At 43.4% G+C, this 20,267-nt stretch overlaps 1 protein-coding gene across 7 annotated transcripts in view; it reads right to left on the reverse strand.

Moving 5' to 3' along the window:
• Positions 1 to 20,267, reverse strand: part of CTIF (cap binding complex dependent translation initiation factor) — a 308,199-nt gene that overhangs the window by 39,265 nt on the left and 248,667 nt on the right. For all 7 annotated transcript variants that reach the window (XR_002772049.1, XM_023510269.1, XM_023510268.1 and 4 more), the window contains one exon: positions 11,302 to 11,457. Coding sequence is in view for 6 of the 7 variants with exons in the window: in XM_023510269.1 (XP_023366037.1) it covers positions 11,302 to 11,457 (156 nt within the window). In the remaining variant the exon portion in view is untranslated. The remainder of the gene's footprint in view (positions 1 to 11,301; positions 11,458 to 20,267) is intronic.

Below are 20,267 nucleotides of genomic sequence, written 5' to 3' on the forward strand. Positions count from 1 at the left end.
CCAACTCCTTGTTTCATTATTTTTCTGAATGATTCTTTTGTTTTCAATTTCATTATTCTGTGATTTAATTTTGGATATTTCTTTTCTTCTGTTGGGTTTAGGCATAGATTGTTCTTCTTTTTCCAATTCCATAAGATGGCTTGTAAGTTTGTTGATGGGCTCTCTTTCTGTTTTTTGAATGTAGGCATATAAGGCGATAAATTTTCCTCTCAGGACTGCTTTTGCTGTATTCCACAGGTTTGGGTAGCATGTGTCTTCATTGTTGTTGTGCTCAAGGAAGTTAATGATTTCCTCTTTTATTTCTTCCTGCACCCAACTGTCATTTAGCATAAGGTTGTTTGATTTCCATGCCTTTGTGTAGGGTTGAAAGTTTTTGTTGGAGTTGAGTTCTACCTTTAGTGCCTTGTGGTCTGAGAAAATACAAGGTAAAATTTCAATTCTGTTGGTTCTGTTGAGGTTTGTTTTGTGTCCTAGGATATGATCAATTTTGGAGAATGTTCCATGGACCAATGAGAAGAATATATATTCTTTAGCTTTGGGATGGAGTGTTCTATATATGTCTATCAAGCACAGTTGTTCTAGGGTCTCATTTAAGTCCCTTATAACTTTGTTTAATTTCTGTTTAGAAGATCCGTCCAGCTCTGTAAGAGGAGTGTTAAAGTTCCCTGTTATTATGGTGTTATAAGATATCACATTGCTCAGACTAATTAAGGTCTGTTTCAAGAACCTGCGAGCATTTAAGTTGGGTACATAAATATTTAGAATTGAAATGTCTTCTTCTTTTTCTTTTTTTGAGACAGAGCCTGTCACCCTGGGTAGAGTGCCATGGAGTCATAGCTCATAGCAACCTCAAACTCTTGGTCTAAAGTGATCCTCTTGCCTCAGCCTCCCAAATAGCTGGGACTACAGGTGCCCGCCACAATGCCCAGCTATTTTTTGGTTATGGTTGTCATCGTTGTTTGGCAGGCCCGGGCTGGATTCACACCCATCAGCTCCAGTGTATGTGGCTGGCACCCTAGCCAATTGCGACCCCTCTTTTCTTCTGAATTCTATTTGCCTGAAAAATTATCATCCAACTCTTAACTCCTGAGTTTTAATTTGTTTTTTGAGGCTACGTGTGTTTCCTGCAGACAGCAGATGGGTGGCTTGTGTTTTTTAATCCAATCAGCCAGTCTGTGCCTCTTCAGTGGGGAATTCAAGTCATTAACATTTATTGAGATAACTGATAAGTGTGGTAGCATTCTAATTCATCTTATTTGTAAAAGTCCATTGCTTAGTTTTATCTTTTGCATCATTGTGGAAGCTAGGTTCTGTCCTTTAATTTCTTTTTTTTTTTTCAAGACAGAGCCTCAAGCTGTCCCCCTGGGTAGAGTGCCATGGCATTACAGATCACAGCAACCTCCAACTCCTGGGCTCAAGCAAGTCTCCTGCCTCTGCCTCCCAAGTAGCTGGGACCACAGGCGCCCGCCACAATGCCCGGCTATTTTTTTTTGGTTGCAGCCGTCATTGTTGTTTGGTGGGTCCGGGCTGGGGATTCGAACCCGCCACCTTAGGTGTACATGGCTGGCGCCTTAGCTGGTTGAGCTATAGGCCCTGAGCCTGTCCTTTAATTTCTGAGTGCTTACTTTGCTGGTGGTCCATTGTGATGGTCAGGTTGAAGTATTTGCAGTAGAGCTGGTCTTGTTGTGGCAAATTTCCTTAAGGTTTGCATATCAGTAAAAGATTTGATTTCTCTGTCAATTTTAAAGCTTAGCTTAGTGGGATATAGAATTCTGGGCTGAAAATTATTCTGTTTAGGTAGATTAAAGGTAGATGACCATTGTCTTCTGGCTTGAAAAGTTTCGTTAGAGAAGTCTGAAGTAACCCTGATGGATTAGCCCCTTTAAGTCAATTGGAGCTTACTCCTGGCAGCTCACGGAATCTTTTCTTTTGTCTTGACTTTGGACAGGTTCATCACAATGTATCTTAGAGAAGCTCTATAAGAGTTGAGGCAACCTGGGTTCTAATATCCCTCTGAAAGGAGTGTGTCAGAATCTTTGGTGATATTTGGGAAATTTTCATTTATAATATTCTCTAGTATGGCTTCCATTCCTTTGGGGCATTCTTCTTTCCCTTCTGGGATACCTATAACTTGTATGTTTGAACGCTTCATAAAGTCCCATAATTCTGTCAGTGAATGTTCTGCTTTCTCTCTCTTCTGCCTCTTTAACTATCTGAGTCAAAAGCTTTGTCCTCTACCTCTGAGATTCTTTCTTCTGCATGGTCTAATCTGTTCTTGACAATTTCTATTGCATCTTTAAGTTCCCTAATTGACTGCTTCAGTTCCTTCAGCTTTGCCATATGCTTTCTATATTATTCATCTCTTGTTTAATTCTGTTTTTGGATTTCCTTTTGGTTATTTTCCACTTTTTCAGCAACTTCCTTCATTGTTTTCATCATCTGTATTTTAAATTCCCCTTCTATCATTTCTAACATGTCTTTTCTTTTCTTTTTTTTGAGAAAGAGTCTCAAGTTGTCACCCTGGGTAGAGTGCTATGGTGTCACAGCTCACAGCAACTGCAAACTCTTGGGCTTAAGTGATTCTCTTGCCTCAGCCTTCCAAGTAGCTGGGACTACAGGTGCCCACCACAATACCCAGCTATTTTTTGGTTGTAGTTGTCATTGCTGTTTGGCAGGCCCAGGCTGGATTCAAACCCACCAGCTCCAGTGTATGTGGCTGGCACCCTAACCACTGAGCAACAGGTGCTGAGCCTATTTCTAACATTTCTTTATAGGTGGACTCCTCTGTAGTAGCTACCTCATGGTCCCTTGGGGGGATTGCTCTGAACTGGTTTTTCATGTTGTCAGGATTTTTCTGTTGATTATTCCTCATGAGTGTTTTCTTTTATCTGTTTCCTTGCCCTAATTTTCCTTTCACTTCCTCTTGCTCTTTAAGTTACCATGCCTCTGGCCTAAGATTTCAATGAGTCCTTTTGGTATGGGACCAAAAGGATGAGAAGATTGAAGAGCACGAAGGGGGAAAAGATTTAAAAAAAAGAAAAAAGAGAAAAGAGAGGGAAAACAAAAGGGAATATTGACAAAAAGAAAAGAGGCACAGAAAGATGGAGATAGGAGTAATATAGGTATACAATAGGGTACTCTGACCCAACCTTAATCCCCCCCAAGCTCTTTGTCAGCTTGAGCCGACACAGTATCCCACCTCCACTAAATAAAAAGGAAAGACAAAAATACTATAAATCAAGCCAAAACAAACAAACAGAAAAACCTTATGGGATAAAACTGGGAGGGGGGGAGGACCAAATCATAGGGGCAGAAACACTAGCAAAAATGAAGTTCTTATTATTAAAGAGGGCAACAATGGAAAATTATACTTAAATTAGAAAAATGGAGAAAGAAAAGGAAAAAAAGAGAAAAATCTAGACGGAAAACGATGGAATTAAAAAACAAACAAAAAAAAAACCCAAAGCCGTAAACATATCTTTCTGAATATTGTCTGGGCAACAGGTGATCTTCTGGGGCATGAGCTGTTAATCACGATGCTGATACAGCTATATGAGATGGAGACTGGAGGCCTCTGCTGATTTCTCAAACCCCACAGTATTGAGAGCCTAAATCTCCCCTCAGCCGGCTTAAAAGACACTTTAAACCATTAACCTTGGCCAAGCAGAAGCTTTCCCAGGAAAGCACTTGTTTCTGGGATCTCTCCTGAAGTGGCTGCTCACTTATCCAGTGCACCAAAACTGGTCTCACTCTATGCCCCTAAGAGCTGAGGTTGCAAGGCAGCCCTCCTATTGCCAAACACTGAATGCTCTGCTCTTCCCCAGCATCTCAGTCCTGCCTTTGGCACTGCTCAGTCACTAGATCACTTGCCCAAGGTCTCTCAGCCTGAGCCTCATTCTGCAACCCTGAGGGTGGAGCCCAGGGACAGTTCTCCTACAACGTCTGTTCTCCCACAACCAAACAATATTAGCTCCATTCTGGCTCAGAGGCTAGTCCTGTGTCTTAGACAGTGCTTAAAGTCATCCGCACTCTTGCCCAAGTTCTCCCAAGGTAGTTCACTGAGTGCCCAAGTCCAAAAAACCAAAACAACCCACAGGAAAGGCCTTCCCTGTCTGCAATCTTGCTGCTGTTGTAGTTATAGCTACAGCAGCCACAGCCTCAGACTGAATGAACTCACTTTCCACTTCTCCACTGCGTTTGTCCTCCTCCTGTGGTCCAGAAGTCTCTCGCTGTCTCCCTGCACCCCCCCAAAGGGATGTTTTGGGCAGAGCCCACAAGCCAGAGATGCCTGGCATCTTCTCTCCCCAATCTCACTGCACCCAGTTGCAAAGAAGCTGTTACTTGGCCACCATCTTGCTCCCTCCCCTGTTCCTGATCGTAAATGGAAAGATTTTATATTCTGAAAATGTCCACACTGCTCAAAGCAATCTATAGATTCAATGCAATACTTGTCAAAATCTTAATGGCTTTTTTTTTTCTTTTAAATACAGAGTCTCAAGCTGTTGCCCTGGGTAGAGTGCCATGGTGTCACAGCTAGTTCACAGCAACCTCAAACTCCTGGCTTGAATTCTCTTGCCCCAGCCTCCCAAGTAGCTGGGACTATAGGCGCCCGCCACAATGCCTGGCTATTTTTTTTTGTTGTTGCTGTTACAGTTGTCATTGTTGTTTTAGCTGGCCCAGGCCAGGTTCAAACTCTCCAGTCTGGTTGTACATGGCCAGGGCCCTACCCACTGAGCTATGGGAGCTGCCAGCCCTTTTTTTTTTTTTTAAAGAAATAAAAAGAACAATTCCAAAATTCACATAGAGCCACAAAAGAGCCCAAAATAGTCAAAGCAATCTTGAGCAAAGAATAAATCTAGTGGGATTATATGTCCTGATTTCAAAATATATCAGAAAGCTATAGTCATCAGAAACGTATGGTATCGGCATGAAACTAGACATATAGACCAGTAGAACAGAATAGAAAGCCCAGAAATAAATCCACACATACTTTATGGCCAACCAATCTTTGACAAGGGTGCCAAGCACACACAACGGGGAGAAGACAATCTCTTCAATAAATGGTATTGGGAAGACTAGATATCCACATGCAAAAGAATAACATTAGATCCTATTATGCCATAAATAAAAATGAACTCAAAATGGATTAAAGACTTAAATGTAAGACTAGAAACTATAAAACTAAAAGAAGAAAACATAGGGAAAAAGCTTCTTAACACTGGTCTGAGCAGTGATTTTTTTTTTGGATATACCCCAAAAACACAGGCAACAAAAGCAAAAATAGACATGTGGGATCTCACCAAACTAGAAAACTTCTGCACAGCAAAGGAAACAATAGAGTGAGAGACCATCTATGCAATGGCAGAAAACATTTGCAAACCATACATCTGATAAGGAATTAATATCCAAAATATTTAAGGATCTCCTACAACCTAACAGCAAAAAGACTAAAAACCCAATTAAGTAGGCAAAAGATTTGAATAGACCTTTGTCCAATGAAGACACATAAAGTGGCCAGGGTGTATATGAAAAGCTGCTCACTGTCACTAATCACCAGGGAAATGCAAATCAAAACCACAATGAGAGATTCTTTCACACCTGTTAGGATGGCTATTATCACAAAAACCAAAAGACAACAATTGTGGGTGAGGATGTGGAGAAACTGGAAGCCTTGTATGCTATTGGTGGAAATGCAAGATGGCATATCTGCTGTGGGAAACAGTCTGGAGGTTCCCTAGAAAATTAAAAATAGAACTACCATATGATCTAGCAGTCTTACTCCGGATATTTATCCAAAAGAATTAAAATCAGGATCCTGAAGAGATAGTAGCATTCCACTGTTCACTGCTGCACACTATTCATGAAAGGCCAAGATGTGGAAAGAACTCGAACATCCATTAACAGATGAATGGATAAAAAGACAGGTGGAGGTGAAGAGAGGTTGGTTAATGGGCACAAACATAGTGTTAGATGAAATGCTTTCTAATGTCTAATAGCAGAGTAGGGTGACTATAGTTAATAATAATGCTTTATCTGTTTCAAAATAAGAGTTCCTAATACACAGAAATGATAATTACTCAAGGTAATGAATATATTAGCTACTCTGACTTGATCATTACACGTTCTATGCCTATAACAAAATATCACGTGTAACCCATTAAATATTTACAAATAATATATATCAATAAAAATTTTAAAGTCGTATATACGTACAATGGAATACTATTCAGCCTTAAAAAAGAATGAAACTGCCACATACACAGCATGAAAGAACTTTGAGGACATTGTACCAAGTGGAGTAAGCCAGACCACAGAAGAACAAATATTGTATCATTCCATTTATAAGAGGTATAGAAAATAGTTAAACTCAAAGAAGCAAAGAATAGAACAGTGGTCGCCAGAGGCTGGGGAGTGGGGAAGATAAGAGTTGATAAACAGTGAGTGAAAGCTTCAGTCCTACAAGGTGATTAAGTTCTAGAGATCTGTTGTACGACACCGGGCCTGAAGATATAACAATACTGGATTGCACGCTTCAAAATCTGTTAAGAAAGCAGATCTCATGTAAAGTGGTCTTATAATAACAATTTTTTTTTTTTTGAGACAGAGTCTCACTTTGTCATCCCAGGTAGAGTGTCCTGGGATCATAGCTCACAGCAACCTCAAACTCTTGGGCTCAAGCGAACCTCTTGCCTCAGCCTCCCAAGTAGCTGGGACTACAGGTGCCAGCTTCGATGCCCAGATGTTTTTTGGTAGAGATGGGGTCTCACTCTTGCTCAGGCTGGTGGTGAATTCTCTCTCTCCTCAAGAGCTCCGCCTGCCCCGCTCTCCCAGAGTGCGGGTTACAAGTGTGAGTCACTGCACCTAGCAAACTACAACAAAATTAAAAACAAAAATTTAAGAACATACAAACAGGCCAGTTACGGTGGCTCACACCTGTAATCTTAGCACTCTGAAAGGCTGAGATGGATGGATTGCTTGAGCTTAAGAGTTCGAGATCAGCCTGAGCAAGAATGAGACCCTCTACTAAAAATAGAAAAACTGAGGCAAGAGGATCGCTTGAGCTCAAGAGTTGGAGGTTACTGTGAGCTATGATGATGCCATGGCACTCTACCCAGGGTGACAGCTTTTGAGAGGCTGTCTAAAAGGAAAAAAAAAAAAGAATAAAAACATAAAAAATGGCTGGCTAAGCAAACATAGGTTGTGAAAAGGGGGGCAAGGAGACTCACACAGCTGTGGATGACCCATGACACTCTTCAATCACTCTGAAAATCATCTTGGCAGAAGTTAGTTGTTCTTAAACAATAAAAGGGTTCATTGAGCTTGGTGCCCACAGGACAGTGGTTACAGCACCAGCCATATGCACTGAAGCTGGCAGGTTTGAGCCCAGCCCGAGCCAGCTAAACAACAATAACAACTACAACCAAAAACTAGCTAGGCATTGTGGTGGGTGCCTATAGTCCCAGCTACTTGCGAGGCTGAGGCAAGAGAATCGCTTAAGCCCAAGATTTTGAGGTTGCTGTGAGCTGTGACAGCACAGCACTCTACCCAGGGTGACATAGTGAGACTCTGTCTCAAAAAAGAAAAAAAAAAGGGTTCTTTTCTCCCCCTGGAAGAAGGATCTCTAATTGACGCATTAGTTATGACAAAAATGAAGTCAATTCCACAAATATCTACTGGGCTCCCATCACATAAACAGGTGCTGGTTATGGACAAAGAATATGAACAACATAGCCCCTGCTTTGACTGCAAGGCAGTGAGATGAGGCAGTTAGGAACAGGCTCCCTGTAGTCAGTTCTGGATTCCAATATTAACTCTGCCACTCCATGGCTGTGTTGCCCTGAGCAAGTTGCCTGACCTCTCTGTTCTCCTCTGGCAAATGGAGATGATAATCTTCAGAGTGTTGTGTGAGTTCAAAGAGAAAAGAGTGCATAATGTATGTCAGAGTGGGCCTCCCACACAGTGAGAGGCTGCTATCAGTACTGCGGCTGGAGGGCACTTTCCGGGACCCAGGAGGGAGCCGTGTGCTGGGCTGGGGCTGCAGGGTGAACTCTATGGAAATGTGACTTTGAGCAAGGCTAGTGAAGAAGTGTCTAGGCTGGAAGGATGGAGATGCAGAGACAACACCAAGGTTTCAAGCCTGAGCAACCTGGAGAGAGGCTAATTTGACCAGGTAGGGGTGTGAAAGGAAAGGTTCAGTGGACTCTCAGAGAGCCGGTGTTCTCCTGACTGATGGGGGGAGGGGCTGAATACATGATTACCTTAAAGGGGGATGAGGGCTGAGTGAGCCCTGGGCCTAGGAATGAAGGGGATCTCTGTGAGCATGAGGACCCCACGTGTGGCCAGGTTGTGAGGACTTTTTGGGTTTGTTTTAAATGAAGCTCTTTACAGGGACATGGCTGGTGGGTTTTTATTTTGACTCAGGGGTAGCAAGGGAAGAGGAGCAAGGAGCAATGGGGGTCCAGAGAAGCGGGGTGGAGTGTGGGTGGCTGTGACCATGAGAATGCAACTGGCAGATTCTAGGGCTGCTGCTGGACTGTGGGGAGGCAGGCAGGCTGGGTCTGGGCTACACAGGAAGGATTTGGGGGTGTGACCCTGGCCACTCCCTGCTGAAGGGGCTTAGGCATGGCCTGGGTCAGGGGTAGTGGGCAGCAGGAACTATGGGGCAGGGTAGGTGCTGGAGATGTGGAGTCAGCCATCTGCATGGCCCCAGAGAAAAAGCCTCAACTTTTCCAGCAGGAAAGGAGGCTGCAGCGGTGCCTTTGGCTGTAGAAATTTCCATGAGCTGTCTCAGCCTGCTTTGGGGACAGGGGTCAGGCCTGGGTATGAGTGCATGTATGACAAGGTAGGGAGGCAGCCTCTGACCAGGGAGCTAGGAGAGGCAACAGGCTCTCCACAGGGAGGTCCTCTGGTCACCCCTTTCTGTCCCCATCTTTTCTTAAAGCCCCATTTTAGGCAAGCTAAGTTCTTTACTGGAAATCGTGCTAGATAAAGAGTTTAGGTTCCGGGCCAGCTCTGGCACAGACCAGCTATGTGTCCCAGAGCAGGACTCTCAGACTATGTGCCCCTTTTAAGACTGGCATTTTCTCAGTTCCTAGACCCCATTAGTCTGGGACAACTCTGAGAGCTCCTGTGCCTGAGCTCTAGAATGGGTCTCCTGGGCATTTCCTTCCTTATCCTGATCAGTTGCCCTTAGTGCATGTAGTGGTCTCTCCATGGCACACCAGCCTCCCTGTATCCTTGCAGAGAAAGCAGCAGGAGCACCCTTTGCAGATGAGGAAACCAAAGCTCAGAGCAGGTAAACTCTTTCCCCAGATGGCACAGCTGAAAACCAACAGCACCAGGATCTGAACCCAGGCAGAGCCTTGCCCAAGCCACAGGTGATTTATTTACTCTCAAGTGTACCATGAGTGCAGGATGGATCTGTGTTTGTCAGTCCTGAGAAGTTTAAGGCAGCACACAAGGATGCATTCGGACTGGCAGACCTCCCGGCACCTTCCGGATCTCACGCTGGGAAGTTCGCACTACCTCAGGTGGTGTTAAAAGTGTCCCAGCAGCCAGGGCCAGTGCTCAGTTCTAGCCCTGCCTCCTGCTTGGAGGAGCAGGTGACAGCAACACCAGGAGGTATCCAGATCACACTGAGTGAATGTGTTGGGGCAATTTAGGTCCCTGCCCTAGAACAGCGCTGCTTCCTGTCTTGAGGTGGGTTGTCAGGGGCCCAGGGCAATGCAGGCAAGGATGGACGGCCCACGGGCCATCTGGGTCAGCTCCCTGCCTCTGAGAGGGCTGCCTTCAAGTCATCCCAAGGAGGTGCGGGAGGCAGAGCCAGCAGCCCTCTTGGTGCTGGATCTGAGCTCAAGATTCTCTGAGGGTGAGGTTAGGAGAGGCTATTGTTTGAAACTGTGAAACAAGTCTGAATTCAAATGCATTTGTTATTAAACCTGGTTTTGCTACAGGGAGTGGCAGAGGTTTACAAAGCAGCCAAGAGAGGTCGGTGTGCTCTGCGCTAGTCTGCAGTAGCCACCCTGTTGTTCAATAAATGGCTGCTTCAAAAACACAAATACACTCCCTCCCTTCTCTTAAATTGCTCTATTATCATCTTTCTTTCAAAAAAACCAAAAATGTCCTTTTCCCCCATACCTCCCCTTTCCCCAACAACTTCTCTTTCTCTGTTGCCATTCACAGAAAAACTCATCCATGCTCCTGTCCTCACCTCCACTGACACCCAGGGCCTGGGACTCCTTGTTGCCAAACCCAGGGCACTTCTCTGGCCTGGTCCTTCAGTTGTCCAGAGGACTATGTACTGTGACGGTGGAGGGGACAGCACAGGTGAAGTGTGGCACTGGCACGAGCTCCCAGTGAAGGACTGCTGTGATGGTTCTTGTGTGCTCTTTTTCTGGAGCCTTGCCTGCCACCTCACCCTCCTCCTCCACCACCCCTGCCGGCTCCACCTGTTCTTTCCCCTCCGCCCTCTTCTTGGGTGATTCCACCTGATCTCAAGCACCAGGTGCACATCAACACCACACGTGACACTCACACCTGTCTCCAGGGTGACCTCTTCCAGATCTGTAGACCCTCCTATCAGGCCAAACTTGGGACAGCTCCCTGGAGATAGCTAACAGGAGACCTAAACACAGAGTGTGAAAACCACTCCTAATTTTCAGCCCCCCTCTATTTCTCTTCCAGCATTTGCCATCCCAGAAAATGGTGACACCAGGCTGGCAAATAGGGAGCCCTTCCCTGTATCTCACATTAGTTAAGTCCTGTTGGTTCTAACTGAAAAATATGAGAACTCAAGCAGGCCTCTCCTGCCTCACTCTCATGGCTGTATTCCAGGCTATCAGACTCGCTCTGGATAACACCAACAGCTCCCAGCTTTCATCTTTGCCCCTTTTCAATTCTATTCCCCTGAGAGCAGCTTGGGGGACCTCAGAAAGTGTGTGTCAAAATCTGGTAGGGCAAGCACCCCACTGAGTTCTTCCTTCTCAAAAGATTTTTGGTTGCCCTTTTTAAATATTTTTCAGATAAAATTTAGAAGCAGATATTTCCTTAAATAAATAATGCAACAGAAAACCAATCCAATCCAATAATCCATTCATGGAAATAATACCTACCATTCTGGATTAGCAATTCCTGAAGTCTGAATTACTGATACTTCCCTGGAAGGCTGTTTCCCTTTATACAACCTCAACAGATAAAGACCTGACTTTCCCAAAGGTTTGCATTCCTGGTGGCTTTGCCCACGTGTCCGAGAGGAGTTGTGATCGCGGCCCCCAGTGGCAGCTCTGAGTGGCGGCCCCTTACCTCCCTGAGGCAGGTGTAGATGGGGCGCACCAGCACCCGGAAGGGCTCGCCCGTGCTGCTGCGCATGGTGCCGAAGACCTCGCACAGGAAGGTGATGAAGCCCAGCCAGCGCTCCACGTCCTGCTGCTGTAGCTCCTCGCGCACCGTGAAGTCCTTCTGTGAAGGCAAAGAGACTGTCAGCCTCGCAGACTGGGGAGGGCCGGGGCAGCGGACAAACCTCATGTCTGTAACCAGGATGGGGTATGTAGCTTCCCCTCCTCTGGGCGCAACCCAGACCTGTCGCAGGTCACCCTCTTTCTCTGATCCCAATCCTGAGGTCGGGGGATGGGTGGGAAGGGGAATGTCACTCTCCCAAGACTCAGCACTTCCCTCATTCAACTCCCTTTGCCTAAGGCCCAGGAGTCCTCAAACTACGGCCTGCAGGCCACATATAGCCCCCCGAGGACATTTATCTGGCCCTGCCGGGTGTTTTTGCCGTTGCTGCTTGTCCTGCTTAGCAGCCAACTTGTCTCAGGGTCCACAGTTGGGCCCTCCAATGGTCTGAGGGACAGTGAACTGGCCCCCTGTTTAAAAAGTTTGAGGACCCCTGGAAGCCATCTCCCTTTGCTAACCTCCAAATCACACTCTTTGTGTCAGAGAAGGTGACCAGGATACCATCTGCCTACACAGGGCCAGCAATTGGCATATGAGGTCCGTCCAGGCTAGCACCCCAGCACTGGCCTAGAGGACAGTAGAGACATTAGAGGTATCCATTCATTCATCCATTCATTCTTCCTCCTTAAAAATATTATTGCCCCACTGAGGGTCAGGCACTGCCTGGGGAGCTATGATAAGACATGCTCGCTCACTCAAAGCCATGATACAAGAGAGGAGGTATGAAAAGTCATCAGAAGGTCCTAGTGAGGGGACTTTGGGAGCTCAGTGTTGGAGTTATTCTCAGCTGGCAATGAGGGCTTGAAAGATGCTAGGATTCTGACATGGGAACACGGGAGGCGTTTCAGGTGGAGAGAATGACAACAAAATTCCAGCACAGGGAAGATGACTTGAGTGTTTGGGAAAAAGGGAGATATAAACCAGCCTGACCCCAGCATGTAGGACACACAGGAGAAGGGCTGGGACAGAAGCCATGGCTGGAGTCTGGATGGCTGGAACCAGCCAAGCAGCCAAGGCCCATGGGATGGTCACTATAGAAGGTTGTGGGGGTGGGGCATGGGCTCACGAAATGCCGCAGTCATATTGTGCTCTTAAGAGAGGTTAATATAGCCCATCACAAAGTCCCAAAGCTGCAGATGCTGGCACAGATGTAGAGAGAGGCGAACACTTTTACACTGTTGGTGGGACTGCAAACTAACATAGTCTCTTTGGAAAGAAGTATGGAGAGTCCTCAAAGAATTCAAAGTAGACCTTCTATGTGATCCTGCAATCCCATTACTAGGCATCTACCCAGAAGAAAAAAAATCATCTTACCAGAAGGACATTTGCACTGGATTGTTTACCAAAGCTCAATTTATAATTGCCAAGATGTGGAAACAACCCAAATGCCCATTAACCCAGGAATGGATTAATAAACTATGGTATATATATACCATGAAATACTATTCAGCCATAAAAGATGGAGACTGTATCTTTTGTATTAACAAAGATATAAAGTCCACCCATGCCTGCAGGTCTCACAGGCATGAATGGAGGAATGAATGGATAGCCCACCCAGGCCTCCTGCCCCCCACCACGTCCCACTCACGTGTCTGCTTGGGTACACCTGTGGGCCCTATTGTTTGTCTCCACCTTGGAGTCTGAGCAGGGTTAGCCAGCGACTCCACAGTAGTAGATACAAGGATGGCTTTGTATCTTCTCCCTAGTCCAGAGCCTAGAGCAGGCAGCTTCTATAGGGGGTGCCTCAGGAATTCTGGGTATCTGTGAATGAGTGAATGACTTTGCCTGCCACACAGAGCCTGTGTAGAGAAGGGGTCCACACTGCTGGCCTTGAAGTACTGAGTCTTTGGTGTTTCCGTCCTTATTAACCTGATTAGCCCATGATAATCTTATGTAATCTGAACAAGGACAGGCATTACCATTCTCATTTTATTTTTATTTATTTATTTTATTTATTTTTTGAGACAGAGCCTCAAGCTGTCCCCCTGTGTAGAGTGCTGTAGCATCATAGCTCACAGCAACCTCCAACTCCTGGGCTCAAGCGAGTCTCCTGCCTCAGCCTCCCAAGTAGCCGGGACCACAGGCACCCGCCACAACACCCAGCTATTTTTTGTTGCAGCCGTCATTGTTGTTTGGTGGGCTGGGTTGGATTCGAACCCACCACCTTAGGTGTATGTGGCTGGCGCCTTAGCCACTTGAGCCACCATTCTCATTTTAAAATTGGGCATCTGAGGCCCAAGAGATGAAAAGCCTTGACTGAGGTCACACAGTACCTACAATGTGAATGAGAACTTAAGTCCCTTCTCTGCTTGGGGTTAAAGGTTCTCAGCTGGGATTGTGCGCTAGAGTCACCTGGAGGAATTCTGAAGACATTGATGCTTGAAGTCCACCCCAGAGAGTCTTGTGTAATTGGCCAGGGTGAGGTTGGGACATGGGTAATTTCTGATATCTCCCCAGGTGATTCCAATGTGTAACCATGGCTCAGAATCACAGCTCTCAGCTTTCATCAAATGCCAACTCTGGTGTTAAAATGGTGCCCCTTTACCAACGTCCAATGTGTCTTTTCTCCATCTCCATCAAAATCCCCATCAGTGAGGGCACACATGCAGGAACAAAGTCCCACAACAACATGTGGAAGGAAGACAACAGTTCACTAGCAGACTCCTCACCAGATTCAGGAGATAACGCCGTTCACTAAAGTGTTGTTGCCAATAAACTCTGTCCAGGGCAGCTTGGCCCCTTGACCCTGAAGACCAAAAGCAGAGGGTAGGTTGAGGTTTCAGCCCCTTCCTCTGTCTGCCCCTGTCTGGCCGACAAAGTTTGTTGGTATCAGCACAGCCCTGTGCCTGTGCGCTAAGCCTGCTCCCATCAGCACTGACTCACTCAGACCTTGCGGACTCAGGTCCTGTGAGGCAGAGAGGACAGGGTGGTACGCCATGTCCTTTGAGGGAAAGTGCTCTGGGAGAAAGACCTTGGAGGCAGGGAAAGGCTGAGGGGCACTTGCTACCAGGGACTGAAGTTTCCAAATACTGATTGTATCCAATCAAAGTATTATAGCTTGACTCAGTTTCCTCCTGAGATCTATGGCATCAGGAAAAGATTCTGTTCTGGGCTAGCACAGCTATTAGGAGAATGAATTCCTGCTAAATGTTGGCAATTGGATTTGAGATGAATACAGGAAGCCACCTACCAGCTTTAGATCTGAGAGGAAGTCTCTACCTCAGCAGACAAAGAGCAATTCCAAGGATGAGCCGCACAGCTAACCTGATGGCCCTACAGAGCCTTCCTTCAGGAGTAAGAAGAAAAGCAACAGGGACCACTGGGAAAATCCTGCATGGCAGCATAGAGAAGCATTATCTTATTTCACACACACACACAGTCACATACTCATATGCGCGTGCACACACGAGTGCCAAAAAGAAAGGAAAAAAAATTAAATTGTAACACTCAGTCACATTTGACTTCTGCAATTATAAGAGATACAAGATAACACATGGTATCAGTATACACTGAGTACTACCACTTTATTTTATTTTATTTTATTTTTTTTTGTGACAGAGCCTCAAGCTATCCCCCTGGGTAGAGTGCCATGGCATCACACTCACAGCAACCTCCAACTCCTGGGCTCAAGCGAGTCTCCTGCCGTAGCCTCCCAAGTAGCTGGGACTACAGGTGCTTGCCACAACGCCTGGCCATTTTTTGGTTGCAGCCATCATTGCTGTTTGGCGGGCCTGGGCTGGGGATTTGAACCCGCCACCTTAGGTGTATGTGGCTGGCGCCTTAGCCGCTTGAGCCACAGGCGCCGAGCCAGTACTACCACTTTAATACAGCTTTTTCCTTTCTTAAAATCTGTATATGTATATATATATTGGCATCTTCTTTCTCTGTGTGTATTTCTTTTGGGGGGAGAGTATTATCTTGAATACTTAATGGAAATGCATATCTCTGAAAATGTTATCTATAATAAACTAAAAACAAATAAAATAAAAAACCCAAGCCTAAAATATGAGGGCTTATATGTCTAAAAGAAGTACAAGCTAAAGAAAAAAAAAAAAATCCCTCCGGCTGAAATGAAGGTGAGACAGGGACTGGGATTAGGAGAGAATAAGGGGGGACTAGAAATCCAACAGCCAAATGCAGATGAGCTGCGGGCAACAAAACAGAATGAGTATTGCAGGGACAGTCCAGGCAAAGCCCCAGACCACTGATTACGGAGATGAAGAGACAGGAAAAAAAAGCAAGCAGAAAAATGATAAAGACAAGCAGACATCTAGAAATATAGAAGTTTTTAAAAAGGATACCAAAATACACCAAACTTTAGAGAAACCAAGGTGGAAAAAACTTTCTCTCTGAAAACAAACTAAAAAAAAAAGAGTTGACTGTTCAGACAAAAACAGTCCACCACGTCCCAGCAGGCTCCCACCCCTCATTTATACTTATTAGGAGAATTTTCTTACTTAATTAAAAAAAAATCTAAAAACGGCTATGAAGGAACAAAAAGTAAGATTTCTTACAAAGAGACAAAAATCTAGTGTGCTTTCTACGTCTGTATTTAATGTTCAAATTCCGAGACATGGTGGCAACATCTTTAAGGGTTTGAGGGGACGAGAACACACCTGCCTATGAGTAAGAGCAAGAGAAAGACATCTTACGTGGCATGTATTAAAGACAAACCGCTCCTCTAAGCTTATCTTCGAAATACTAAATGCTGCAGCTTTGAAAAGTAGTACGGTGATTCTTCAAAAAAATTTAAAATAGAATTACCATATGATCCAGCAAATCCACTTACAGTTATCCCAAAGAACTGAGAGCAGAATTTCAACGGGGGTGAGATATTCGCACACTCACGGTCACGGTTGCATTACTGACAACAGCTGAGAGGTGAGAGCAACCCAGATGAATGGATAAACAAAATGTGGTATGTACATACAATGGAATATTAGTCAGCCTTTTACAAGGGAGAACATTCTGACGCATGTTACAACGTGAGCAAACCCTGAGACACTCTGCTAAGTGAAATAAACAAAAAGACAAACACTGTGTGATTTCACTTCTATAGGTATCTAAAGTAGTCAAACTCATAGAAACAGAAAGTAGAATGGTGGTTGCCAAGAGCTGCGGAGAGGGACACAGGGGGAGTTGTTGAATAGGTAGAGAGAGATTTAGCCCTGCAAAATGAAAAACTTTGGGACATCAGCTGTACAACAGTGTGACTATATACTATGGAACGGTGTGATTAGAAATGGTTTAAAATGGTACATTTTATGTTATAGTTTTTTTTTTATGTTATAGTTTTTGATCATAATTAAAATTACTAAAAAAATTAAAAACTTTCTCAAATGCAGGCTCCAGCCAACAACATTTATGACTCAACTCTGAGGAAGTCATGGTGTAAAGGAAACAGAAGGGAAAACAGAAACTAAACCCAGGTAGACTTATGAAGTTAAGTCAAAATAAGTAATTATAATTTTGGCTATAAGACTGAATTAAAGCCAGAAATAATCCTTGCAAGAGATGATATTTAATTTTAAAATGTAATTTGAATAATAATTTCATAGTAGTAGTGACTTAATAACCCAAAATGAAATTACTAAAGACTGGTAAATACCAGTGGGAGGGGGACAGAAGATTTATAAAACACTCAAAATTTCCTGATTTAGACCCTCAGGATTCAGAGGTTATTTCTCCTTTCTTAAGTTTAGTAATCAGAGAAATGGAAGTTAATGCAAACCTTTAAAAATGCTAACAGTGAATACTGGTAACCACCAGCAGAACTAAAAACAGGATATATAAAATGAATGGATGAACAAAAATAACTGTGGGCAAATGAAACTAAAATTAAAGCAGTAGTAAGATAAAAGTATTTTTTAAGATAATGATCACTAAATAAAATAATAAGGTTACTTATATTAATAAAATGGAATCCGTAATAAAATAGAGAACGTAAAATGTTATATCTATATTCTAGTATAGATTCAAAACGTATCAAAAGATCTTAAAACAAGAAAAACAGAAAGAACTGTATTATGAAACCACTAATGTTCAATGACTGATTAAATAAATAAAAAGTGAATTACTTAGAGGATTTAAATAATGCAATTAATAAGATTAAATTGAAACAACCCTCATAGTAAGCTGTGGTCCCAAATCTCAACACAGAGTTATACAGGTTACATACTGGGGGCCAAAGTTAACAATTTAAAAAAATCCAATTACTTGAATATTTAAAAGGTATTTCTCCTAAAGAAAGATGTCATAAAGATGTAATCAAATATATAATACAATTCTTGCAATAAATCATCTAGGAAATAAACAGCTATAAAAACTTGTGGGAAGTGGGCAAAGCTATAATGAAATAGTCTTAACTATTGTGGATGTTAAAAAAAGGAAGAAAATACATCATCTAAACCCATCTTGTATAATATAGTACCACTAGCAACATGTGACTATAGAGTGCTTAAAATGGGGCTATCCTGGCTAGGTGCGGTGGCTCAAGCCTATAATCCTAGCACTCTGGGAGGCTGAGGTGGGTGGATTGTCTGAGCTTAGGAGTTTGAGACCAGCCTGAGCAAGAGCAACACCTCATCTCTACTAAAAAAATAGAAAAAATAGTCAGGTGTCACGGCAGGTGCCAGTAGTCCCAGCTACTTGGGAGGCTGAGGCAAGAGAATAATGGCTTAAGCCCAAGAATTTGAGGCTGCTATGAGCTGTGACATCACGGTATTCTATGGAGGGTGCCAAAGTGAGACTCTGTCTCAAAAAAGAACAAAAAAATGTGGCTATCCCAACTGATGATATGGTCTGCGAGTGTAAAATAGACACGGTTTTCAAAGACTTAATATGTACACTGCTATGATTTAATAAAAAAAAAGAAAAAGAAAAAACAAAGACTTAATATGAAAATAAGAATGTAAAATGTCTCACATTTAAAAAAATAACTTTCACATGTGAAATTTTGGATGTAGTGGATTAAGTGAAATACATTATTCAATTTAAAATTAAATATGTAGATCACATTACACTTTTAACTCAAAAAATTAGAAGAAAACCAACAACTAAGGAAATAGAGGAATAGATATGATATAGCTCAGGTGTCTTGCCCCGCCAAATTTCATGTTGAAATTTAATCTCCAGTGTTGGAGGTGGGGCCTGGTGGGAGGTGTTTGGGTCATGGAGGTTCATCCGTCATGGATGGTTTGATGCCCTCTCCATCATCATGAGTAAATTCTCACTTCATTAGTTCACATGTTGTTTTTTTTTTTTTTTAAAGGAGGCTGGCACTGGCTCCTCCCCAAAGGCTCCCTCTGTCACCGTGTAACATGCCTGCTCACCCTTGGCCTTCTGCCTTGACTGGAAGCTCCCTGCAGGCCTCACCAAAAGGTGATGCTGGCACCACACTTCTCATATAGCCCACACAGAACTGGGAGCCAAATAAACCTGTTTTCTTCATAAATTGCCCAGCCTCAGATATTTCCTTTATAGCAACACAAAATGGGTCAACACAGGATATAATACAGAGAAAGCCAAAAAAATTAATTAATTAGGAAGTAGAGAAAGGAAATTATACACAAAAATCAAGCAATAAGAAATAGAAATAAAATTAGATATGAAAATGGACATGGAGTAGATAAAAAGCATAATCAAAAATTACAACACAGATGATGCTTTTGAAAAATGATGAAATGGATGTTTTTATTTTACTAAAAAAAGAAATAAAAAGCCAGAATAGACTAGATGGAAATCATAAAGTAAAATGAAAAGTTTTCAAAGAATTACCTTTAGAAGGAGGTCTCTATACTTAGGACTTCTACTGATAAATTCATTCAAACTTTCAAAAAATTAGGCAACTGCTTTCCTTTAGAAGCTGACCCAAAAGGCAGTAAGGGAGACGTTTTCAACCAGTTCCTTACAAGTGAAATAAGGAAGTCCACAAGCTAATTTCTTTAATGTGAACAAATGTGACAGCTATAAATGAAACACTAACAATTAGATCCATTATAACAAAGTAGATTTTTATCCCAGGAAGGTACAGATGATTTAGTATCAGGAAATCTATAAATGTAATGTATTACATCAATAGGCCTGATTAAAAAACAGCAGCAACACTCATGACCCTTGGAAGGGAAGAGATTTCACTAGATATATGGAAAATCCCGAAGAACTTTCTAATAAAGATTAGAATTAACAACAGTTTAGTAACTAACTGCTAAGAGTATTTAGATACATATTATACTAAACCCAATAGCTTTCGTTTATGACAAGATTAACTAGTGAGATATTCTAACTCACAAAAACTCATTTATTAACACAATCAAAATACCTAGGTGATATTATTAAGAGATATGCAAGAGTTCTGTGAAGAATATGGCAAAACTAAACTGAAAGATTTTTTGCGGGGTGTGGGGTAGTAGTGGACAGAGCCTCAAGCTATTCCCCTGGGTGGAGTGCTGTGGCATCACAGCTCACAGAAACCTCCAACTACTGGGCTCAAGCAAGTCCCCTGCCTCTGCCTCCCAAGTAGCTGGGGCCACAGGTGTCCACCACAGTGCCTGGCTATTTTTTGGTTGCAGCCATCATTGTTGTCTGGTGGGCCCGGGCTGCATTCGAACTCACCACCTTAGGTGTATGCGGCTGGTGCCTTAGCCACTTGAGCCACAGGCGCTGAGCCTAAACTGAAAGATTTAAGAGAACATCTTGGCCAAGTGAAGAAACATAGATTCCTTAATGGAAAGACAGCATTGTAAAGATAGCAATTCTTCCTGAAATGATTCACAGGAGTAACGTCAATCTGTACTGAACATTTTTTGGGGAGA

This window comes from Otolemur garnettii, unplaced genomic scaffold, assembly GCF_000181295.1.
Source record: "Otolemur garnettii isolate 467f Iridium unplaced genomic scaffold, OtoGar3 scaffold00012, whole genome shotgun sequence".
NCBI lineage: Eukaryota > Metazoa > Chordata > Mammalia > Primates > Galagidae > Otolemur > Otolemur garnettii.